Source organism: Scyliorhinus torazame, chromosome 8, assembly GCF_047496885.1.
Source record: "Scyliorhinus torazame isolate Kashiwa2021f chromosome 8, sScyTor2.1, whole genome shotgun sequence".
NCBI classification, from domain to species: domain Eukaryota; kingdom Metazoa; phylum Chordata; class Chondrichthyes; order Carcharhiniformes; family Scyliorhinidae; genus Scyliorhinus; species Scyliorhinus torazame.
This window is the reverse complement of record NC_092714.1, coordinates 31,265,474-31,292,157: the sequence shown is the minus strand read 5'-3', so window position 1 is coordinate 31,292,157 and position 26,684 is coordinate 31,265,474. Positions and strand designations below refer to the sequence as shown.

At 41.0% G+C, this 26,684-nt stretch overlaps 1 protein-coding gene and 1 pseudogene across 1 annotated transcript in view; both read left to right on the top strand.

The window, feature by feature from the left end:
* The window catches only part of LOC140427719 (bromodomain and WD repeat-containing protein 3-like), a 236,332-nt gene extending 210,079 nt beyond the window's left edge, over nucleotides 1-26,253 (top strand). Inside the window, exons 36-40 of the mRNA XM_072513258.1 lie at nucleotides 4,919-5,071; nucleotides 6,075-6,244; nucleotides 10,407-10,651; nucleotides 17,752-17,898; nucleotides 18,546-26,253. Of these exons, the coding sequence (XP_072369359.1) occupies nucleotides 4,919-5,071; nucleotides 6,075-6,244; nucleotides 10,407-10,651; nucleotides 17,752-17,898; nucleotides 18,546-19,273 (1,443 nt within the window). The 3' untranslated portion in view covers nucleotides 19,274-26,253. The remainder of the gene's footprint in view (nucleotides 1-4,918; nucleotides 5,072-6,074; nucleotides 6,245-10,406; nucleotides 10,652-17,751; nucleotides 17,899-18,545) is intronic.
* Nucleotides 891-2,429, top strand: LOC140427718 (histone H2A-like; annotated as a pseudogene).
* Nucleotides 26,254-26,684: the final 431 nt, after the last annotated feature.

Below are 26,684 nucleotides of genomic sequence, written 5' to 3'. Positions count from 1 at the left end.
AAATTGAAGGGATGTAGGTTAGGATGATCCTAGATTAGAATAAATGGTCGGCACAACATCGTGGGCCGAAGGGCCTGTACTGTGTTGTACTGTTCTATATTCTCCTGCCGCTCATCTAGGCTGGCAAACCTACTCCCCAAAATCATCTCTAAATCTCTGCAGCCTACCCTTCTCCCATGCCTTAAAAGATGAGTCTAAACCAAGCTGCACAAACCTACACTTCCTACAAATCGTAGCCAAAAGAAACATGGAACCCAACTTCTAATGCTGTCTAAATTGACCCAAATCCACAAGGTTGCTATCACCACCGGATTAGAAGAGAATCTTGCCGGGGAGAAAGGAAGTGACACTCTAACCAGAGCCCTCAAGATTAGACCCCTTACACAATGGGCAGCATGGTAGAACAGTGGTGAGCACGGTTGCTTCACAGTGCCAGCCAGGGACCTGGGCTCGGTTCCCGACTTGGATCACTGTCTGTGTGGAGTCTGCAGGTTCTTCCCGTGGGGACACCTGAAAAACTTCACTCTTAGATTCAACTTATACCCTGAAAAGGAGCCAAACCTCCTCAGCAGCTTCATTGTCTTCCCAACATTGGAGAGAGAGTCCGTAATATGTAGTAACAGATCATCCGCATATAAGAACACCCAATGCTCTCCCTCTGTATTCTGTGCTCCTTCACCCGGTAGACGACCACAATGCAATGGCCAGTGGCTCGATTGCTAATGTGCACAGCAATGGAGACAACAGGTACCCCTGTCTTGTACTCCAGCCCATTAGAAATAACCCAAACTCAGGGCATTAGTATGTACACATGCGGAGGGGGCCCTGTATAAAAGCTTAATCCATGGCACAAATTTAGTTATAAAACCAAAGCGTGCCAAAATTTCAGAGATATCTCCACTCAACCCTGTCAAATGCCTTCTCCACATCCATCGAAATGATCACCTCTGGTTTGCTCTCGGAGGAGGGCAAGAACACATTTAACACCTCTTGATATTGGCTGACAACTGCCAGCCCTTCACAAATCCAGTCTGCTCCTCTGAAATCATCTCCGGTAAACAGGGTTCTTACCTCACCATTTAATAACGGGACAGGCAGATATGACTTGTTTGAACCCTGAATGATGTCGGGTCGACATAAAAACGGAGGCAAAGGGCGAGCCAAGACCCGCTCCTTCCGGACCGGCCTGCAGTTCCCCGTAGGCTGCATCCACCGGCTGCTGCGCTCGGGCCACTACGCTGAGGGGTGGGTGCCGGCGCGCTGGTCTATCTGGCCACCGTGCTGGAATACCTGACCGCCGAGATCCTCGAGCTGGCCGGAACGCGGCCCGGGACAACAAGAAGACCCGCATCATCCCCCGCCACCTGCAGCTCACCATCCTCTATGACGAGGAGCTCAACAAGCTGCTGGGTGGGATAACCATTGCCCAGGGCAGTATCCTGCCCAACATCCAGGCCGTGCTGCTGCCCAAGAAGACCAGGCACCCCAGCAAGGTTTACGCCTGAGCAGGCGGGGGAGGGAGTGACAGAAAAAAATCCTTGTCCATCTTCAGGATCAAGGAAATTGATGCCTACGTCAGCATGGGTGGCCACGCCCTTCGAGATATATAGTCATTGAACATATCTAGCAAAAGCGGGACCAGCTGTCCAGTAAACGGTTTATAGAATTCAGTGGGGAACCCATCAAGTCCCAGCGCCGTACCCATCTGCATTAGTCTAATACAACACATGATCTCTTCCAGCGCCTCTAACTTGCCTTTTCACCTGCTCCACCTCTGGGAAGGTCAATCAGTCCAAATATTGTCTCATTGAGCCCCCAACTTAAGCTGTGATTCACAAAACCCACGATAGAAAGCGTCAAACACCTCATTCACCTTCCCTGGGGCAGAAAGAATCCCGCCAACAGAGTCCCTGACCTGTATTATTTCCCAGGAAACTGCCTGCCGCCTCAACTGGTGAACCAACAGATGGTTGTCCTTCTCCCCATATTCACAGAAAGTATCCCTCGAGTGATGCAGCTGGGACACCGCTTTCCCTATTGTCAACAACGCAAACTCCATTTGCAACTTTCTGTTTGCTAGTAATTCTGGAGTCGCTGCAATCGAGTACTTTCGCCACTAATGATGGACTCCGGGACTTGTAACTCGACGTATACAGGCTCGGATCGAAAACACATTTAAAGTCTGCCCCCATGATTAGCTAATGAGAATCTAGTTGTTAATTAACACTTTGTTAATAAAAGCTGTGTCATCCCAAATTAGTGTATACACGTTGACCAGCACCACTAGCGCACATGCCTATTACACACCTCCCTCCTGGGTCCGCTAGTATATTGTCCGCCAAGAAAACCATCCTCTTATTAATTAACGCCACAACCCTCCGTGCCCTGTTAATTAACACCGTGAACCCCCACAACCTACAATCCAAACAAGGGTGGTATACATGCCCCACCCATCCCTTCCGCAACCTTGCTTGATCCTTAATTCTTAAATGGGTCATCTGTTAAAAATAAAAAAAATTTAATAAATAAATCATACTTCAAACTTCTCAAGTGGCCAAACACCCGGGTTCTCCCCTCACACTCCAGGTTATCCTAACATAGGATCAGCCACATCCATCACGTGAGGCATTCCCGCAATGCCTCAATCTGCGGCAGCTCCAGGTCCACTCAAGGTGGCAGCAACACCCCCCATGAAGGAATCGTCGTTGGTCTCCTCCTCACCGTACAATTATAAAAAATAAAAAAAGAATCCACATGGTAACAAGCTGCAGACATTCCCCCCCCCCCACCCTTCTCTGCTCCCGTGAATTTGCTATACCACTAGCAGGGTGACCCCCACACAGGGCAAAGATCAAAGTCAACACAACAATAAATTAATGAACAACCCCCTCTTCAAACCAAACTTTAATACAGAACCCTAGAGGAAAAGGAAACAATACCCAGTCCCCCTCCCCAAAAAACAATGCTCAACAGCACAAAATATTATCCCCAACTCTGCCCCTTACAAACACCTACCGACAAGCCCAAGCAACATTCTAAATCCTCCCCCACATTACAAAAATCCTCTATCAAATACAAGAACAGATGAACCTAGCTACACGCAAACAACAAACTCCATAGTCCTCAATTACTTTAGTTCATCTCTCGGTGTGGTTCCTGACGAATTTGTTCACATCTTCTGATGCGTCAAAATAATAGTCTCTGGCCTTGAAGATTACCCGAAGACTAGTCGGGTACACCACACCATACCTCACGTTGTTCTTGAACAGCGCAGCTTTGGCCTCATTAAATGCCGCACGTCTTCTCACCAGCTCTGTCCGAAGATCTTGATATGTCCTGTTGGCATGACGCTCCCATCTACAATCCTGATGGTCTTTCGCTCACCTCTGGACCCACTCCTTGTCCAGGTAAAGATGGAACCAGTCTATGACGACCTGAGATGGGTCCCCCAATCTGGACTTGGCCGAAGTGATCTATAGGCAAATTCCAACTCTGGAGGAGTCGTAATGACCCTTTTCCCCCCACCAACTTTCTGAACATCTTGGACGTATAGTCCATGGATTTTGAGCTCTCCAGCAGCTCGTCGATCCTTAAGTTTTGCAGTCTGGAGCGGTTCTTGACCTTAAGCGCCCTCCGCTCTGCCTCCAATGAGGCCATCAGATCATTATGGTTGGAGAGCGTTGAATCGTCTCCATGTACCTCCATCCGCTGGTCCAACTTCTCAATTGTCGCCTGGATTGGGACAAAGACCCCTCCATTGTCTTCTTTGATCCTTGGTCATCGCCTGTTGCTGCTTCCTATATTCATCCAACAGAAAGCTAACGATTTCTTGGTTGTCCATTGAGGAGCCCCAGCCTCAGCAGAAGCTGCCACTGCATTGTTTTCCACTGCTGGGGCTCTAAGTGCGCCAGACTCCGTCGATGTTCCCTTGCCCAACTTCTGTTTGGAGCTGCTTGTACTGGACATAGTAAGAAGGAGGCCCTATACTAAATGATTCTATTCTTTAAAACAAAAGCTTGTACATCAGACGGAAAGAGCCGAAAACTGAGAGCCCCATCGGGACCGCGTGTGCGTCCGCTTGGCACATCGCCATCACAGGAAGTCCCACAATATATAAAAATCTGAAACACATCTGTAAAATAAGCTTGTTTTTAATATGTAAATTTCTTGAAGAATTAGATTTGTTAAGTAAGGTGGTGCAGTGGTTAGCACTGTTGCCTACGACGCTGAGGACCTGGGTATGATCTCGGCCCCGGGTCACTGTCCGTGTGGAGTTTGCACATTCTCCCTGTGTCTGCGTGGGTTTCACCCCCACAATCCAAAGATTTGCAGGTAAGGTGGATTGGCCACACTAAATTTCCCCATAATTTGAAGAAAATAATTCCATACTCTAAATTTATAATAATAAAAAATAGAATTGTTAGATGAAGTTTTCATCAGTGTTCCCGTTGGTCATGGAAAACCTGGGAAAGTCATAGAATTTTGTAAAGATACGGATGAGACTTCTCTGACTTTAGGGTGGGGCGTGGTTTAGAATTCCAATGTTTTCCGACGTCCACTTCCTACCCTTCTGATCGTTTGCATCAGATGTCTAGAATCCAGAGCAGGTAAATAGACTCGTGATCCAATAAACATTTTTCATAAAATTCTACAAAACCAGGTTGCCGGGCAAGAAATTGAAGTTATTGAATAACTGGCATACAATGTAAGGTTCCAATGTTTATGTAAAGCTACAATAAACCGAGTTCATAATCTATTTGAAAGAAAAAATGGGCATGAAAGATTTCAATTGGGTTATGGAAATATCATGGAACTTTATTCTACTCATGGAGAGAGTGAGTATTAGGTTTTGAGCAAAGTAAATTTTTAGGCATTTCATTTTCAGTGCTTGTTTTTGATTATTTGTGGTCATATCTAGGATTACAGGAATATTATACACACTCCGATGGACTTGGCAACTATAAAAGAAGCAATAGAAATGGAAAATTATGAAAGTCCTATCGAACTTTGCAAAGATGTGCGATTAATCTTCAGCAATGCTAAAGCTTATTCCCCAAATAAAAAATCGAAGGTAATCTGAATCAGACACTTCGCGACTAATAATAAATTATGTGGTAAAATGTTCATTCTTTTTCGGACACATGTTAACTTGGATGTGCTTTTGAAGTCGGTGGAAATAAAAATTGGGACTTGTAAAATGGCTGAAAATCCATCATCCATGTTATTCCATAACACAGATCCAAGGTTTTGCCCCAGTAATGCCATGGCAATGCTACTTTTGTACTCCTTGATAAATGTCACCGGGGTGTATGCGCTGCCAAAGTAACTTTGGTGAGTTGCTGCTATGCACCTTGTGCAACCAACAAAACAGCACCCAGCCAGGAAGTTTCCAACATGCTCCTGACATAAGCCTTTGGAGATGAGCTACTGTGTGCACTTATCTCTCTCGCGCTTCTCTCTCTCTCTCTCGCTCTCTCACACACACACGCCTCTCTCTTGCACGTGCCTCTCTCTCTCTCTCTCTCTCTCTCTCTCTCTCTCTCACACACATACACACATGCCTCTCTCTCGCACACCTCTCTCCCTTCTTCAGCCGCCATTTATTCTTTCTCTCCGTCTCCCCTCCCTGATCATTTCCCCCCTCGCTCTCTACCCCACATGATCTTTTTTTTCTCTCTCCCCACATGCCCCCCCCCCCCCAACCACCACCACTCCCTTGTCCTGCTCCTCCCAAGATTCTAGCTGATGGTTCATTAAGTTATGGCCTACAAAATTGTGGTTGTCTGGGCACTGGATTCCACTGTGATGTCCATCCTACTCTTTTCAGACTCCCTCTTCCACATTTCCAAATATCCTCCCAATGCTCCATGTAAACACTCCGATTAAGAATAGCTACTTGGGTTAGGCCCTTAATTATGAAATTTGATTGTTAGTAATCTGGGAAAATTGGAAACAAACCATTTGATAATTATGAATTGATTATGTAGTGATCTGTAATAGTTATTCCATTACAATGTTGCTACATTATGATATTAGAATACTCTTAACAGCCATCATTTTTCTAAAAAAAATAGATATACAGCATGACTCTGAGGTTGTCTGCATTTTTTGAGGACCAAATTCGAACAATTGTTTCCGATTATAAAACAGCTCTAAATTACAATAAAAGGAGTCAACACAAACAAAGATACAAGAAACGCCTGCATAGTTCTGAAGCCTCCAGGTCAAGTAGCAGAGCCTCCAGGTATGTTATTTGTACAGTGGATCTTTCTTTAAACTGATCACAATTAAAATTAAGGCCATTGTAATTTAATATTGTAGCCTCTGCAGTTCAATGGATCAGCCTTAGTTGTGCGGCAAGGTCAGGTTGTCGATAGGAAGAGTTAATGGAGCTGTGGTCAGAAAATCTGCACACAATATTAAGAAACTCACCTCTCTGGAGAATTTTAGACAAAATAGTGTGTTATACCAGCTTATGGTGCATCCTGTCAAATCTGCACCTTAATGGTCTATTTTAATGTAAAGTAACTTGAGGAAAAATAAAACTGCTTTTGGTGGGGACAGTAGAAGATGAATTAAAAAGATAATGTTCAAAAGAGTACTTGTGCATAATGTCATGTGAGAGTACCTTTAAGAAATGTGTGTTGTCAGAATGTGGGTGGAGCTGGGCTGTCTGTCTGCTTTGCTTTCGTTTTTGAGCAGGCTGCTACAGAGTGAGTTTTTAGTTTCGTTTTCAGAGAGAAGAGCTGCAGTGAAAGCCAGCAGATGTGCATGTATCTCTCTACAAGCTAAAGAGTGTTCATTTGGGTGATTTCAAAGGGATAACTGCTCTCATTTGAGAATGTAAACCTGATCGCGGTATTAAAAGGGTCTTTTGTCTTCTGGATGTTGTTTGGGAATTTATCAAGGATTATCTATAGAGTGCTGTATACTTTGGGGATTTATTGGTGTTGATAGTTGTTAAGATGTTTACTGTGGGTTTATAAAGTGTTAACTGGTTTCATAAATAAACATTGTTTTAATTTAAAAGTACTGTAACTCTGTTGAGTAACACCTGAAAGGCAGGCCTGTGTACTCTCCATAACCTCAATACATTCAAAGTTAAGGGTCAGGTGAACTCGATACACTTTGGGGTTCTCTAAACCCTGGACTTTAACAATAAAAAAAGAGATACCTTAATGTTTCAAGTGGTTAAGTGGAATGATCTAACAACAGGCATATACTGTCAGGCATGCCAGTATTAAATGGTTCCATTATAATTGAAAGCATATTTGTAGCAACTGCATCTTCAGACTGTACATTAAAAAAAATTAAACAATAGTTCAATCACTGGGAGTAGTATGGATATTCTTTTGTTAACTGTGAGGCAAATGTCAATTATGCCATATTGTGGCAGGAATTTTATACCAAATGATTGGGAACAGTTGAAGTTGGTGCAAAATACAAATCTGGCAGCCTCGGTTGGGGGGGGGGGGGGGGGGCGGGGGCGGGGGGAGGAAGAGGAAGAACCAAGAGTGTGTAAATAAAGTTATACATGGGCAATGAAAAAGAATTGTGAGATTAAAGTTTAAAAAGTCTTAAAACGAAGCAAGTTGCACATCTGAGACTGTTGATAATATGGAACAAGTTCTGTGTGACGTTAAAAGGGAAATATCACAATGGATATCTAGCATTATGGATAGAGAGAGATGCAGTTCTGGCCTGGAGAATGTAATTTACATGAATTTAGGAAATGGGATTTAAAATTTTATGTATGTGTCTATGTCCAGAAGATCTGCATTCTTTAAAGTGAATTACTTACAGGTACTGCCATTTGGTTATCATTTATAATTTCAAGAACATAACTGGCAATCATAACATAACTTAAGAACTAGGAACAGGAGTAGGCCATCTGGCCCCTCTAGCCTGCTCCGCCATTCAATGAGATCATGGCTGATCTTTGTGGACTCGGCTCCACTCTCCGGCCCGTACACCATATCCCCGAAACCCTTTATTCTTTAGAAAGGTATCTATCTTTTTCTTAAAAACGTTTAAAGAAGGAGCCTCAACTGCTTCACTGGGCAAGGAATTCCAGAGATTCACAACCCTTTGGGTGAAGAAGTTCCTCCTAAACTCGGTCCTAAATCTACATCCCCTTATTTTGAGGCTATGCCCCCTAGTTCTGCTTTCCCGACCAGTGGAAACAACCTGCCCGCATCTTTCCTATCTATTCCCTTCATAATTTTATATGTTTCAATAAGATCCCCCCGCATCCTTCTAAACTCCAGTACAGTCCCAGTCTACTCAACCTCTCGTCATAATCTAATCCCCTCAACTCTGGGATCAACCTAGTGAATCTCCTCTGCACTCTCTCCAGTGCCAATATGTCCTTTCTCAGGTAAGGAGACCAAAACTGAACACAATACTCCAGATGTGGCCTCATCAACACCTCATACAATTGCAGCATGACCTCACTAGTCTTGAACTCCATCCCTCTAGTAATGAAAGACAAAACTCGATTAGCCTTCTTAATCACCTGTTGCACCTGCACACCAACATTTTGCAACTCGTGCACCAGCACACCCAGGTCCCTCTGCACAGCAGCATGTTTTAACATCTTACCGTTTAAATAATAATCCATTCTGCTGTTATTCCTCCCAAAATGGATAGCCTCACACTTGGCAACATTGAATTCCATCTGCCAGACCCTAGCCCATTCACCTAACCTATCCAAATCCTTCTGCAGACTTCCGGTATCCTCTGCACTTTTTGCTTTACCACTCATCTTAGTGTCATCTGCAAACTTTGCCACATTGCACTTGGTCCCCAACTCCAAATCATCTATGTAAATTGTGAACAACTGCGGGCCCAACACTGATCCTTGAGGGACCCCACTAGTTACAGGTTGCCAACCAGAGAAACATCCATTTATCCCCACTCTCTGCTTTCTGTTAGTTAACCAATCCTCTACCCATGCTACCACTTTACCCTCAATGCCATGCATCTTTCGTTTATGCAGCAACCTTTTGTGTGGCACCTTGTCAAAAGCTTTCTGGAAATCCAGATATACCACATCCATTGGCTCCCTGTTATCTACTGCACTGGTAACGTCCACAAAAAATTCTACCAAATTAGTCAGACACGACCTACCCTTTGTGAACCCATGCTGCGTCTGCCCAATGGGACAATTTCCCTCCAGGTGCCCCGCTATTTCCTCCTTAATGATAGATTCCAGCGTTTTCCCTACAACTGAAGTTAAGCTTACCGGCCTATAATTACCCGCTTTCTGCCGACCTCCTTTTTTAAACAGTGGTGTCACGTTTGCTACTTTCCAATCCTCTGGGACCACCCCAGAGTCTAGTGAATTTTGATAAATTATCACTGGTGCGTTTACAATTTCCCTAGCCATCTCTTTTACCACTCTGGGATGCATCCCATCAGGGCCTCGAGACTTATCTACCTTTAGCCCCATTAGCTTGCCCAATACTGCCTCCTTAGTGATTACAATCATCTCAAGGTCCTCACCTATCATATCTTTATTTCCATCAGTCACTGGCATGTTATTTGTGTCTTCCACTGTGAAGACTGACCCAAACAACCTGTTCAGCTCCTCTGCCATTTCCCCGTTTCCTATTATTAAATCTCCCTTCTCATCTTCCAAAGGACCAATATTTACCTTAGCCACTCTTTTTTGTCTTATATATTTGTAGAAGCTTTTACTATCTGCTTTTATGTTCTGAGCCAGTTTACTTTCATAGTCTACCTTACTCTTCTTTATGGCTTTTTTAGTAGCTTTCTGTTGTCCCCTAAAGACTTCCCAGTCCTCTAGTCTCCCACTAATTTTTGCCACTTTGTATGATTTTTCCTTCAATTTGATACTCTTCCCTCACCTCCTTAGATATCCACGGTCGATTTTTCCCCTTTCTACCGTCTTTTTTGTCGGTATGAACCTTTTCTGAACACTGTGAAAGATCGCTCGGAAGGTTCTCCACTGTTCCTCAACTGCTTCACCATGAAGTCTTTGCTCCCGGCCTACCTTAGCTAGTTCTGCCCTCATCCCATTGTAATCGCCTTTGTTTAAGCACAAAACACTAGTGTTTGATTTTACCTTGTCATCCTCCAACTGTATTTTAAATTCCACCATATTGTGGTCGCTCCTTCCAAGAGGATCCCGAACTATGAGATAATTAATCAATCCTGCCTCATTACACGGGACCAGATCTAGGACCGCTTGTTCCCTTGTAGGTTCCATTACATACTGTTCCAGGAAATTATCCTGGACACATTCTATAAACTCCTCCTCAAGGCTGCCTTTACCAACCTGGTTAAACCAATCGACATGCAGATTAAAATCTCCCATGATAACCTCTGTACCATTTCTACATGCACTATCTTGAGCTGTTTACATGTTTTTGTGCAATGTTTAGTCCAGAACGAAAACGGAAACTAATGAAGCCTCCAGCAAAAGTGGAACATCTTTCCAAAAGATCTACCTCATTACATTCATCTCTGAACAGCACAAGTAGTACTGGAGATAGTGCCTGCAGTGATGCTTCTGAGCATTCTTCCACATCACCCAGAGTAAGGAACATGAGGACCAAGACACCTGTCCAAACTATTAAAAAAGAAAGAAAAAAAGGCTTGCCGAATGGATCAGTGGGATCAACAACAGGTGAGCAAACAAACTAAATTCAGCTTAATTCATATATGTCGAATATATATTTTGTTCAAGTTGCTATACAAATACAAGTTGTTGAATAACCATCAGATTATCATGCAGTGTAGTTGTGTATCTGTTACTGCGTTTTCATGTGTCAGATTTTATTGACATTTGTAAAACACTTGGCCATCATGAATTGTTGATATGCAAGTTTTGACATATTGGTGTGGACTTTGCAAGGATGCTCGCCAATGACCTTGAAGAAAGTTTTGAGACGTCTAGCGATCTCTGTGGTGAGAACTTTAAATGCAAGAAATTTATGTCCCCCGATTTTGGGTGTGGGTTGTGCCTTGTGGTATGACTGTGCCTGTTAGACCACAATGGGCAAGGCACAAAATTAGTTGACCCACTTTTATATGATTTCAGTGTCATTCCCTCTGGCTCCAGCTGGTGTTCTCTTCGCAACTCTACTGGTGAGCTCTGTACACAGCAAGGGCACCATATTTGTTTGCTGATTGTGTGGTAAAGGCAGACTACTTTTTCTCAAGACAGCTTGATGTCCTGCATCCTAAAGGTCTAAAAGAGGTAGCTGCAGAGATACTGGATGCAGTTGTTATGGTTTTCTAAAACTCCCTAGATTCTAGAACAGTCTCAGCAGTTTGAAAGTTAGGAAATGTAACATTGCTGTTCAATAAAGGAGGGAGGGAGAAGATAGGGAACTAGAGACCAGAGGCCTGACATTGCTTGTTGGGAAAATGCTGCAATCTGTTATTAAGGAAGTCTTAATAATGCACTTAGAAAATCAGAGTATGATCAGACAGAGTCAGCATAGTTTTATGAAAGGAAAATTGTCTTTGATAAATTTGTTAAGAACTTTTTGGGGTTTTAAGAAGTAAGGTAAATGAAGTAACCAGTTGATGTTGTATACTTGGATTTCCAAAAGATGTTCAATAAGGTGCACAGAAGATTAATATGCAAGATAAGGGCTCATGGATTTAGAACATAGAAAATAGAACAGTACAGGCCCTTCGGCCCATGATGTTGTGCCGACCATTTATCCTAATCTAAGATCAACCTAATCTACACCCCTTCAATTTACTGCTGTCCATGTGCCTGTCCAAGAGTCGCTTAAATGTCCCTAATGACTCTGACTCCACCATCTCTGCTGGCAGTGCATTCCACGCACCCACCACTCTCTGTGTAAAGAACCTACCTCTGGCATCTCCCCTATACCTTCCTCCAATCACCTTAAAATTATGTGTCCCCCCGGGGCAGCATGGTGGCGCAGTGGTTAGCACGGTTCACTCACGGCGCCGAGGTCCCAGGTTCAATCCCGGCTCTGGGTAACTGTCCGTGTGGAGTTTGCACATTCTCCCCGTGTTTGCGTGGGTTTCGCCCCCACAATCCAAAGATGTGCAGGGTAGGTGGATTGGCCACGCTAAATTGCCATGCTAATTGGAAAAAATGAATTGGGTAATCTAAATTTACAAAAACAAAATTATGTTCTCTCATGACAGCCATTTCCACCCCAGAGAAAAGTCTCTGGCTATCCACTCTCTCCATGCCTCTCATCACCTTGTACATCTCTATGAAGTCACCTTTCTTCCTCCTTCGCCCCAGTGAGAAAAGCCCTAGCTCCCACAAGCTTTCTTCATAAGACATGCCCCCCAGTCCAGGCAGCACCCTGGTAAATCTCTTTTCTACCCTCTTCAAAGCATCCACATCCTTCCTCTAATGAGGCGACCAGAACTGGATACAATATTCCAAGTGTGGTCTAACCAGGGTTTTATAAAGCTGCAGCAAAACCCCGTGGTTCTTGAAGTCAGTCCCCCTGTTAATGAAAGCCAACACACCATACGCCTTCTTAACAACCCTATCAACCTGGGTGGCAACTTTGAGGGATCTATGTACATGGGCCCCAAGATCCCTCCGTTCCTTCACACCTCCAAGAATCCTGCCTTTAACCCTGTATTCAGCATTAAAGTTTGACTTTCCAAAATGATTTGGGGTAAGAAATTTAACAGGGATGAAAGGTGATTAGCACACGAGTTAGAGAATTGGGATAAATGGGACACTTCAAGTTGGAGGGCTGCAAAGATCAGTGTTGGACTCTATTACTTGCAATCTATTACATTACACGTGTCAAAGTCAATATATTCAAATTGGCTGATGATACAAGCAAGGCACGAATGTCTGCTCAGAAGAAGATACAAAGCAGCTCCAAAGAAAAATAGACAGATTGAGTGGACAAGGAAGTTGCAGGTGGAGTATAATGTGAGAAGTGAGTTTATTCACTTTGATAGTAAGAACAGAAAAGCAAATTATTTTTTTTAAATGTGTGCAACTTGAAAACAGTGACGTTCGGAGAGACTTGAATATACTTGTACAAGGTGCATAGAGCTTTAGCCTGCAGAGTGGTAAATGTGACACCCTTATTCAAAAAAGAGTGCAAGAAATACTGTGTACGGTTTAGGTCACCACCTTTACTGAAGGAGGGGGACATACATTTTCAGAGAAGGTTCACTAGGCTGATTCCTGGGATGAGGGTTTTGTCTCCTGAGGGAAGGTTGAGTAAGTTGGGTCTATACTCATTGGAGTTCAGAGGAAGGAGAGGGAATCTTATTGAAAAATACAAGATCCTGAGTGGGCTTGGTTGGGTAGATGCTAAGAGGATGTTCCTTTTCATGGCAGAAGCTAGAACTTAGGCTACAATTTGAAAATTAAGACTGAGATGAGATATTTCTTCTCTGTTCGTGCTTGGAATTCACTTCCCCAGTGAGCAGTGGAAATGGGTCACTGTCTAAATCAGCCTTGAAAACATTTTGTTTTAAGATGAATAAGAGAGTCAAGAGCTTTTGAGGGCTGGCAGGAAAGTGGTGTTAAGGTCACAATCAGATCAGCCATGATCTTTTTGAATGGCAGAGCAGGCCGAATGGAGAGGCCAAATGACTCTCCTCCTATTTTGTTAAGTTATTTTTTTCCTTTTTTTTTTATTAATGTCATACAAGTACATTAAGTTACTGTGAAAATGCCCTCGTCACCACACTACGGTGCCTGTTCGGGTACACTGAGGAAGAATTCAGAATGTCCAATTCACCTAACAAGCACGTCTTTCGGGACTTGTGGGAGGAAACCAGAGCACCTGGAGGAAACCCACCCAGACACTAGGAGAACATACAAAGTCCGCACAGATAGTGACCCAGCTGGGAATCGAACCCAGGTCCCTGGTGCTGTGAATCAACAGTGCTAACCACTCTGCTACCGTACCACCCAAGTTTTTGTTCGTCTGAACAACTACAGGCCAGTTAGTTTGACATCCGTGGTGGGTAAAGTTTTAGAAACAAAAATCTGAGGAAAAAATAAATAGACATTTGATGGGGTCTGAGTAATTAAGGATAGCCAGCACAGATTTGTAAGAGTCAGATCGTGCTCGACTCGTGTTCGGTGACGTATCAGGGAAGGTTGATTGGAATGTGCTGCATGTTGTCTCTGTGGATTTTAGAAAAGCGTTTGGCGAAGCACCACGTAAAAAGCTGGATAACAAAATTGAGGCTCATGGGTTAGGAGGGTCACTGTCAAGTTGGATTTAAAAAATTGGTGGAAGGACAGAAAACAGCAAGTATATATAAAATATACATGTATGACTTGGATGTTGGAATACAGAATTGCAAAAACTGTTGATGTTAACAAACTTGGAGGAGTGGCAGATAGTGAGGATGATACAGGCCAACTGCAACAGCATATAGCCTACAGAATGGACAAGCAGCAGATTGGATTTAATACAGAGAAGTGCAAAGTCATTTTGGAAGAGAAATGTGAGGTAATTTTGGAAGAAGAGATAAGGAGAGTGGCATGTGAGAGTACCTTTTAAGAAATGAGTGTTTATTAGATAGCTGCAGTGATATCAGAGAGTGGGTGGAGCTAGGCTGTCTGTCTGCATTTACTTTTGCTTTGGGCTGTTTGCTACAGGGTGTGTTTTAGTTTCGTTTTGAGAGCTGGATAGCTGCAGGAAAAGCAAGGAGCTGTATAAGGATCTCTCGCTGCAAACTAAAGACTGTCTCCAGATCAATTGGGTCATTTCAAAGTGCTGACTGCTCTGAGCAGTGAACTTAAACCTGATCCCTGTGTTAAAAAGGGTCTTTTGTCTTATGGATGTTAATAAGGAAAGATTCCGGTTTACTTATGGAATATTGTATCTGTGGAGAAGATTAGAGTTGATAGTTGTTAAAATGTTTACTGTGGGTTTATAAAGTGTCAACTGGTTTCATAAATAAACATTGTTTTAATTTGAAAGTACTGCACAGTTCTGTTGCATCACACCTGCAGAGTGGGCCCGTGTGCGCCCCATAACCACAGTCTGTTAAAGTTGTGGGTCAGGTGAGCTCCATGATACACTTTGGGGTTCTCCAAACCCTGGCCCATAGCAAGAGGCAATATTGACTCACTGGCACAGTTCTAAACGTGCAGGATCAGAGGGACCAGGAGGTACTTGCGCATAGATCTTTTAAGATGGCATGGCTGTATAAAAGTTGGTTCACAGCTGGAATACTGTGGAATACAGTTCTCATCACTGCATTAAATATGTGATTGTATAAAAGAGGATACAGGAGAATTAGGAGGATGTTGCCTGGACTGGAGAATTTGAGGAAAGATTGGATAAACTTGGGTTATTTACTTGGAAACAGATGAGGTTGAGGGGAGATTTAATTGGTGTGTAAAATTATGGGATGTCTAGACAGTGGATATGAATAGCTGGATTGAATTCTGGCCTTGGGTGACTGAGTGGAGTTTGCACTTTCTCCCTATGTCTGTGTGGGTTTCCTCCGGGTACTCTGGTTTCCTCCCACAGTCCAAAGATGTGCCGGTTAGGTGGATTGGCCATGCTAAATTTCCCCTTGGTGTCCAAAGATGTGCAGGTTCGGTGTGGTTACAGGGATAAGGTGAGCGAATAGGCCTAGCTAGGGTGCTCTTTCTGAGGGTTGGTGCACACTCAATGGGTTGAATGACCTCCTTCTGCACTGTAGATGAAAGACTAGGAGGTTTAGAGGAAATTCAAGGGGAAATTCTATGAACCAGAGGATGATTGGGATCTGGTGCACTGCCTGAGAGCAGGGTAGAGCAGAAACCCTCCTAATACTCAAAAATGCACGTGAATTTTATTTTTTAGTTTGTCCTGTCATGTGGCATTGCTGGCAGGGCCTGCATTTGTTGCATAACTCTTAATTGGCCTCGAACTGAGTGGTTTGCTAGACCATTTCAGAGGTCCGTGTGGAGTCACATCTCGGTCAGAATAGCTAAGGATTACAAATTCCCTTCCATAAAGGACATTAGTGAACCAGATGGGCTTTTATGACAATAGTTTCATGATAACCATCACCAAGACTAGCTTTCAATTCCAAATTTTATTAATTTAATTTAAATTTCACCAGCTGCTGGAGTGGGATTTGAACCCATGGCCCCAGAACATTAGTCTGTTCCTTCCATGTTGTCAGTTTCTATGACATAAAGGAAGAGTCATTAGGAAACCAAATGGGATCTTGGACTTCATAAATTAAACTTCCCCAATGAGATCGGTGTAATTAGTCTCAAATTTAACCTGGAATGGTCATTTAAATTTTTTGAAGGGGCAGCACGGTAGCCTTGTGGATAGCACAATTGCTTCACAGCTCCAGGGTCCCAGGTTCGATTCCGGCTTGGGTCACTCTGTGCGGAGTCTGCACATCCTCCCCGTGTGTGCGTGGGTTTCCTCCGGGTGCTCCGGTTTCCTCCCACAGTCCAAAGATGTGCAGGTTAGGTGGATTGGCCATGATAAATTGCCCTTGGTGTCCAAAATTGCCCTTAGTGTTGGGTGGGGTTACTGGGTTATGGGGATAGGGTGGCGGTGTTGACCTTGGGTAGGGTGCTCTTTCCAAGAGCCGGTGCAGACTCGATGGGCCGAATGGCCTCCTTCTGCACTGTAAATTCTATGAAACTATGAAATGGACGCATTGAGTATAAAGACAGGGAGGTAATGCACAACCTGAAAGTTCTCGTTAAACCACAACTAGAGTATTGCATTCAGTTCTGGTCACCACACTTAGGAAGTTTGAGTTTTTGCTCTACCAGCCTTCCAGATCCCAATTTTGGGCGAAAAAATGTTTCCTCCTCCTCCGCTAATCCAGTATACTCTGGTTTCTCTTCAGATCGTATAAATTATTTGCCTTATCTCTCCTCTAATCCTTTTACCAATTACTTCAAATCTGTGCTCTCTGGTTTTTGATCTCTCTGCAGACAAAAATGGATTGTCCTTATTTATCTAGGCTCCTCAATTGTACTCCTGAATTAAGTTATCCCTCACCCTCCTCTGTTCCAAGGTAAACAAGCCCAACCTATTAAATCTTTCCTCGTAGTCTAAGTTTTTCATTCCTTGCTGTAGAAATCTTAGAAAATTTACAAGAAATCGTAATACTGATGTGCATAAATGTTCTTTATTTAAAATCAGCTTGACCTGCCCTCTATAAATTTTGCATCACTACTAGCCCTTTCCATTTCACAGTTAGCACAAGCCTAGGATTCTGGGAAATTGCATAGTTCCTAACTGTGAACAGCATGGTGGCGCAGTGGTTAGTACTGGTGCCTCACGGTGCTGAGGATCTGGGTTCGATCCCGCCCCAGGTCACTGTCCGTGTAGAATTTGCACATTCTCCCTGTGTCTGCGTGGGTCTCACCCCCACAACCCAAAAAGATGTGCAGGGTCGATGAATTGGCCATGCTGAATTGCCCCTTAATTGGAAAAAAATAATTGGGTACTCTAAATTTTTACAAAATAGTCCCCAACTGTCTCTGGGTTAGTTTCTTTGAATTGAGCAGGATTTCTGGTATACAAAACATCAGATTTCAGTGATGATCTCTTGTTGACTGCAAATTGAGATTATGATTTTTGGATACCCTTTTTAAAATTAAAATTAGCAGTGACACCTTTGTGAAACATCCCCTAGTGACTAATGATTTGAGTGAAAATACAGAGTTTAGGAGCAAATATGTTATGTCAGAAGAGAATGATCCATTCAAAAGAGTTTGCATAACTAAAATAAAAACAACTCTTTCCATGATGTTGTGTTTCTTTGCATCAGAACATGAAGACTCCAGTGAAAGTTCTGCTGAAGAGAATGAAAGTACTATGAAGTCTACAGCCTCTTCCCTGAATGGTGCTTCTGCAGAGTCTGTGCCAGGTAGCAGTCGGACAATAAGAAAAAAGGTGTCGCCTAAACAAAAATCGGGTGAGCATGATTGAGCTTTTTCTATATGTAAATTAATTTTCTGGACCTATTGGTTTAGATACACATCTGGAAAGTATCTCAAGTTTTTAACTTTCACTTGCCTAGCAGTTCAGTAGAGATTGGCAACCCAGAAAATCTGATAAAATCATTTGTGTACCATGGATTGCTATTTTTCAGCTCTGTTGCTGAATTTAATTGTAATTTGGTTTTCTTTCTGGGGGAAGAGTTTAACGATAGTTTGTGTATTCATTCTCCTGTTCGGTTGAGGTATTGGTTTACTTTCTTGTCATTAAGTGCTAGTACGATTTAGTTTGTCACGTACCCAACTGAATCAGAAGGGCTACAATAAAATTTGTACTTGTAAACTATGCTGATATTTCAGCACAATACTGAGGGAGGCTGCATGATGACAGCGATATCCTTTTGCTGAGTTTTTTTCAACTTTAGATCTATCTTGTTTTATCTTTGTCATCTTTCACTTCCATTCTGACTCTCCAGAAGGTCAGGTGATTTGTTTAGGTTTAATGATATGTCTACTAAAAGTTCTGATTCAGGTCTTTCTTATTTTGAGTTTATTTAATCCCTCTTCTAACTGAAGAGGTTTAACGGTAAAACTAATTTTTTTTTTTTTGTTTGTTTAATTTCAGAAACAAGTGGTACTCAGGTAAATGGAGACAACAGAAAATTGGTTCGGCAGACAATGGCAGCTAAGAAACGCAAGATCTTGAGTGATTCTGAGGAAGAAGATTCCTATTCTGAGCAGGAACAGGAGATGTTAGGTGCAGTTAAGAGAAGAAAGTATGCCTGTGTTTTGGAAGAAGATGACTCTCTGTCTGAGAGCCAGCAGCGGCAGGAAGGAGAAGCCCAGAAACCCAGTTCGAGTAGCAGTACCAGGTCTGGGACTGAAAGCAGTTCAAGCTCCAGTTCTGAATCAAAATCCCAGTCAGACACTGAATCACGATCTGTTTCTGATTTGGATAGTGATTACAATGTGAAAGCTAAGACGAAAGCGAAATCAAAGATTAAAGTGAAAGCAAAAACAAAATTGAAGCGAGGGAGACCTAAAAAAGTTAAAGGGAAAGGAAAAAACAAAATAGCTTTTTCCAAAAAAGTCACCAGCAAGTTTGAATATAAGAAGCAGCAAAACATCTTGGACAGCGATGATGACGAGGGGGATGATGATGATGATGATTCTGATTATGTAAAACGGGATTGTGTTTGTAGACCATCTGCAATAAGGACCAGAAATCAAGGCAGAAGAACTGTAAGATATGATGATTATGATTCAGATACAGACAGCGTTTTACAAAATGAGATTGCTAAAGTGTCCAGGTCGGGACGGGTACGGCGAATACCCATGAGAGTGAGAGACTGAGATGAAGCCATTTATTGGCATTGTACCACTGTGAATTTGTTTTCTCGAAAAATTTCAGGGATTATATTTATATTTTTCTGGGTTTATTTTCTGGGAAAGTGGGGGCAGCTGGCTGTGCTCGGACACAAAATCATGACCGATATTGCAACCATTAAGGAACATGTAGTAACAGCACAAGAAACTGCAGTAGTACATAAGCCAACTCTAGCGATGTCCATGGACCAAGCTAGAAAAATGTGTAACTTTGTTTTTTCTACTATTAAGCACTACAGCGAAAGTTATTTATTTTTGCTTCCTTGCATGTATTTTAAGCCAACTGAACAGCATACCTTTTGTCTCACCAGTGGGCAGGTAGTTATTGTTCACATTTAGACACTGGATAATGGCAGCAGGAAGAAACACAAGTTTTACATCCATTTTTCCCCCCTAATTTGTGATATCTTTGCATTAATTGAATTAATGTTCAATTCAAATAATTTTGTCTAAAGCTTGTGTACTTTCATACCAGAGTAGAGATTTGTTTTGGAGGTGCAGGGCAGAAGGGAAGGAAATTTTCAGGAAAGATAGGAAAAAACAGATTTCCCTTTTAAGTAGGTGTACAGTATTGCTCAAAAGCCTGTAACTTTCTTTGTACTAATCTTAACATTACTTACATTAATGAGCAATAGGTTAATTTAGTAGTAAGTTGGATAATTCTGATCCTTTAAATTTTCTGTCACATTGGCAATCATCGTCTGTGCCTGATCAATTTGCTGTTTTCTGTGTTTGGGCAAAGAACAAGAACAATGTAATAGTAATGGTTTTATTGATCAGAACATTTTTTTTCCAATTTATTGAAAGATGGAGAGGAAAATCAGTATTTACACAGTTCCGACCTGATTATGATCTAATTGCTGGTGCAGAAACAATGCAGATTTATTTTGAATGTGAGGAATGGTTTGGCACAAAGTTGAGTAATAGCTTAAGAGTTATATACCTAATTGACATAGTCTGGTTAAAAATCAATTTTACCCCTGTTTTAAATTACTTTACAGTTTGCGCGCTCCTTTTGTTTTAAGTGAATTGTCTTTAGTTTATTAAATTACTTTTCGTTAGTACCTCAACATTTCCCCAAATTTTTAATGTTGGCCATCAAATTTAGCAGAGGGTAGAGTTTTTTTTAAACCTCATTAAAAACAATATTTAAATATTACCTTTTTAAGAGGGTTCTAATCTGAGTGAATTCAGAAAGCATGGATTAACTATGAAATCCTCTTTTGCGATGATAAATCTTGTGATATTCCAATAATAATACTTAAGAGTGAAAAGTATCTTCCCAAACTGTGGCTCACCAGTGTGCTGGTGGTGTACAGTACAATATTAGTACCTTCAGTCTGTACTTTTACACTGAAGTTGCATCCTTTTTCAGAGTTTGTAAAATTTGTTTAGAAGAACATCCTTTCTGCCCTCCACTTCTAAAGGAAGTGATTGGCAGTGAAATGTAATTCCATCACCATTTTGTACCTTGCCTGAATATCCATATGTGTGTCGAGGTACACAGGGCAAAAGGTTGAGGAAAGGTAGGGTTATTTCACTCGAGCATGATCTTTGACTCTCATGCACATGATTTCAGACTAATGTTGAACGATAATGCAGGAACATTGGCTGTTATTTTTCTTCTGCAGTCTTGAGACATTGTGGATAACTAAAGCCTCTCCTCAGACTGATATAATCCAACAGAAATTAACAGGTATCAAACTTGGAACTTTGCTGCCCTATATTGGGGTAGCATAATGCTACTGTAATGAGTCATTAGTGGAGTTCCTGTGCAAATCTTTGAACTCCAAGCTGCTTGCCAATTTCCACAACAAAGATCATCCAGAGGAATACACAACATAAATCACTTGGCTAGATCTACAACAGTCACTGATGTACACAAGTTGCTAAACAGAATTTCCTTTGATAAAGACATCTTTAACTCCATTATGGATTGCAGATCACAAAGTAAATATTGCAAGAAAGGTAATTCCATAGTGTTTGTAATGACAACAATGCAACACATCTAATTAAATTTTCAAGTTGCTAACAGGCATGGGACCTAAAATAACTTCTGCCCATTTATAAAATACTTTTCTGAACATGTAATATCTCCCTGAAGTTATAAAATTAGCTGTGGTTTTCTGAAGACATCTACCCACTGCTGACTGTTCCAAGAAGTCTTTGTACAGATGCTTTAATTTACTATTTTCAGATTCATACAAAACTGCTGCATTGTTTTTTAAAATTTTGTTATTTTACAAAATGTGTAAATATTCTTTAGCTACTTAACAGCAAGCCATATTTTTTTAAAAGTCTGTACTTAAATCAGTTAATTATTGTTTTTCCTATCGGTTGCATCAAATTGACCTATCCTTTCAGTTATTCAGTTTTGGCCTTTATAAAAATCTACAATGACAGTGAAATTAAACATCCTAACCTTGAACATTAGCTTTTAAAAGACACACAGCAAAGACCTATTAAAACTTGTGAATCAACAAAGTTGCTAATATTTTGGCACAGCAGGACCATTGGCTACCATTCTTTAGCGGTATGATCCAGTTATACCTGAGATAGCTTGTCTACATTGTTTTCCATTTTACCTCAGGCATATTTTTGTATGAGGTGGAGACTGAGCAAGTCACCTTAAAATGATTTTTTATGCTGTTCAGCCTTTTTTAAAAAATTGTAGCTGAGCTTTACGTTTGTCATGTGCAAAATGTTTTGGGGATGCCAGATGATCACCTGAAGAGGAGGAGATGGTAAAAATATCTGTAAACTCACTTGAGTGAGAGAATGTAATTTCTGACATACAACATGATTTATGACAGCAGCTACAATTTTGTTCAGTCTGATTTTTTTTAAACCTGTATTGGCAAGTGACCTTTTAGCTGATCCACAGTTTATTAGTGTGGATTTGTGTTCATAAAAATAAATTGGTGCCTTCAGTTTTATCTGTGCCTACAGTGATACAAGATGATATTTCTACTCTTTTTTTTTTGTGGTGGTGGTTCTCAGGAGCACATTAAAACCAAATGTCTTACACCAGCAACCACCCCCTCCCACCCCAACTCTGATATTGCCAAATATTTCGACATGGTCAGATTTTGTACATTCAATGTCCATTTCAAAATAGAGGGGTCGTTTTGACGAGGTGGCTATGGTTATATGTAAAATTAAGAGGGTAATTTTAACCTAACTCCCCAGACAGGAAACCTATAGGATGAGGTGAAACTCTGGTTTTACCCAAGGCCCAATATTACTCTTCATTCAATGGTGAGTGAAATTGTGTAGGGTGTAAAATTAGTGTGGCATCAATTTCGGGTGGGCGAGTGGTGTTAACTGAGAATTTAAACCGGTGAATTGTCTTCCAGTTAGGAATTTTGTTGCGGGTTAAACATCCCTCAATATTGAATATTGTTTAGGTCGATGGAAAAATGGTGCTAATTCTGCATCAGTTGATGAATTTAGAAAATGTCAAATTATAGAGTAAGCGCAAAAGTCCAATAATTTGCAACAGAACTCATTTCTGTTAACTAACTACAAACAATTTTGATCCCCTTAATGGAGCAATAAACACATCAAGAGAGAAACAGGAAATTCTCTGTTTTATTCTCAACTATATTCCAATGAATGTAAAGATGGCAGTTTGAAAAATGGGGGAGTCTGACTCTGAATTAATCTTCATATACCTTAATTATCAACCAGTGTTCATATTGCATATTTCCACAGGTAATTCCTTGGATCATGGAAGCATACAGTTTTATTTTGATTTAATTTATTAACATGATTTTATTTTATCTTAATTTCCAATAATTAGTTTAGCAGCATAATACTTGCATATAGGGCAGGATTCTCCAGTCTCCCAGCTGTGTGATTCTCGGTGGCAGGAGGCGGCACACCGTTCTCTGGTGGCCGAATCCTTTGGTCCCGCGGCTGTCAGTGGGATTCCCATTGAAGCCACCCGACATGGCTGGGAAACCACTGGGAGGTGGTACTCTGCCGATGGGACCAGAGAATCCTGCCGCCAGCAAATGGCCAGAGAATTCTGTTCAGCAAATTTGTGCATGGTACTAGCTGCATCCTGAACTGGAATTTAATCTTGTTAATTTTTAAATTCCTTTATGTGGCTCCTTCCCAACCCGGTCAATTACAAGTACAAACTTTTCCCTTTAGAGCATGGTACACTATTTCTAACTGTATTGACAGGTGACCTCCTATGACACTCCCATTCCTAGTAGCAGAGCAAGAAAAACATTGGCTAATATTTGCCTTCCAACACTTCACAACCCTATCATTCCGTAATTATGTAACTGAACTAGTGTGCTATGACTGACCTACCATTTCTAATTTTGTACATGTGAAACTGTACAAAATGGATGGATTTATTCCAACACTGCCACTGCTGTTTAAAATGCATAGTTTGTAGAGGCAGGATCTTACTACATTACACTTAGGTTATCCGTCTATTTGCTGAAAAGGCATATCATAACAGGAAACAATGGTGCCTGATATTCCCCCAAAGCCATGTATCTTTTAGAAGTTTAAAAATGCAGTTGATGTCAAACATGAGTTAACAACTACAGTAAAATCGTTATAACGTCCAGATATTAAGGTACTGGCTTTTGCAAGGTACAGTTCTAGTGCTTCTTGGGCACCCTGGATTAATTGTTAGCCTAATATTGAGTATCATCAGGCTTATTTGACTGGGTTGAGCAGAGTCGAGAGTGATCCTGAACACATTTTTTAATAACATTCCCATTCACTGCATGAACTTTATGTGTTCCTGGGCAGTTAGTGTCAGAAAGCTGGCCAAATGGAGGCACTGTGGCTCTTCCCAAACCTTATGTTCTCAGGCAATTTGGTAAAAGATGGATTGCCATCTGGAATAGAAACTCTGACCATTTTCCCCTGCCCAGGAAATATGTGACCAGTTGTATTGTACCTCTCTTCCTCATTGGCTACAGCACAAGAATTGAACTTGTAATTTGTAATAAAAGCATTGGGAAAACTACGTACCATTCTGTTGTACAGCCAAAATTCCTCTTTGATGATTCAAAGACAACTGTTGCACTGATACAGGCTGCCTATTTTCTATTTAATGAGGGGGAATGTTCAAGGTAAATTGTAATGACAAAATTCGATCTCTTTTTCTGACTATGAATTATCTGCATTCTCTTTCTAGTATTTTGTGAACATATCAAAATGCACTTGCCCAGAAAATGTAATTTTAAGCTACTGCATCATGTGTTTGCACTTGTCAGTCCATGAAATAATAGTTGCAGTGAATTAATTTTCAGAATGTATTGCTTGATGAGTTTTTTTAAATCCTGAAGCATAATGGAATAAAGGGTAATAGCAATAACAGTGATTCCCACTTACAGTTTGATTTATATAAACTATATACATTTGATTTGGATATCCAACCTCTTTTATAAAGAGGATTATTTTTCAGGCAAGACTGGCTTTCAAAGACTGCCACGCAAATCATCAGCCTTTCTTTATACTGCAGATCTATTGTACATTTTCAGCATTTTCTTTACATTTAAAAATCCGTTCACATCCAATGTTATTGTTAACATCAGAGTGTTATGGCAAGTACTCCATTTTGCTGCAAGACGAGCTATAAAACGATAGCAGTTTAGGAATTAACTTGAGCTTTATTTTAAAAATAATTTCCCCAAATATCTTATATCCAGCTGAATCGTAATGCAGTCTTAAGCTCAGATTTCTTTCAGATAACAATTTGGAGAACAACTGAGAAAACAGAAGAAAAGTTCAATGGAGCAAAAATTTTGTTTACATACTTGACATTATCTCTGAAACGTTTCACACCTGTTAGCTTGATCAGCAACATGTAACGCTTTGGAAATAACAGTGTAAATGACTATGCATTTGGGATTCTGATTAAAAGTACAATATTAGAAAAAGGAAATAGAATTTTGTAATGCTATGAAAAATTAAGTCGTTAAAGAAAAATTAAAATATCAGTTGATTTTGAGTTAATACAAGCTGGTAAATAAAGTTCTATTGGTTTTGGATGATGTGCCATGCTTTACTGTGTTGAGTACTCTGCATATAGCAGATGATACTTCCACAGGCTTCCTGCTCTGGAGGTTGTTAACTTATGCATGTGTGTGATACAGCAGCAATGTTCCAGATAATGTGATTATGGCATTTAGAGTTTTATTTGGGGAGGAAAGCAGCATTTTTATAATTTCAGAAGTATGGTGCTGAATTGCCAAATTGGAGTGCCTGAGGCCTGATCCCTCTCAATTTATGTATCGTTATTGGTTGAACCTCTTAGTGGAACACTTAATCGTGTTTGATCTTGGAGAGGAGCATTTAAAAAAAAAACTGCAGGACATTAGCCATGTCTGCAGAAGGAATACCCTCCCAAATGACAGCATTTCTATACCAGTCCCAGGATCAGACCACCCTTCATTTGTGACTGAAGGCAAAACTGGCACAAGCTGGGGAGGGGATAATGAGGAATAAATGTGAAAATTGAATGAATAATTTTTCTAGTACCGATTGGTTTAGATGTTCAAAATTTAACCGCTCCCAATTTAAAAATTTAGAATGTTTATTCCTTTTCCTGGGACATTGCTTTTGCCAAATTGTTTCCATTTTGATCTCAGGACAGTTTATATGTACAAACTGAAGAATCAAAACTATTCAGGGAGAGGTGTTTGCCAAAATGGCAGACTTCAGTTTTCTTTGATATGCAAGGAAAAACATTGGCAGTTTATTTTTGTCATTTTTCTGGCAGTTTATTGTAAATTGTACATATGTAAAAGTTCAGAAAACCTGTAATTTTTGCATTAGCAGCATAGCATATTGTACAAATCAATAATGTATGTGGTTGTGATTATGCTATTTTCCAAGTTTTATGTGGAAAACTGATTCCCCTGTAAAAAGAAAAACAGATTTCCTTCTTTAAAAATAAAAGGCATTTCAAAGTTTTTTCCTTGTGTTCTTTGCCTAAAATATTCTGGGACTATTGCGAGTACCATTGTACAATATTGCTTCTGAGTCAGGAATGGTGTGTAAACTGATGCAGAAACAGTCAGCAGAAGGAAAATGATTGGAGTAGTGAATACATACAAGGGGTAATTTTGGCCAAAAGGTGTACAGCGTTGTTAAATTGGTACTGTACTAATAAGAAATGCATACTTGAAAGTCCAATGGATGATGTCTATCATGATTTTAACATACTTGGACATGTGGATTTAAATCTCAAGTGCTGGTTACATGCAGTAAAGGTGTAGAGGGCTTTGGCTGGCATGCAGCAGCATCTTGCAGGATGGCTCGAAGACAAAGGTAGAGGAACATACACGTTCTTGGATGTGTGGAACTGGAGGTCACGTTGATAGAAGGAAATTCTATGAAGAGG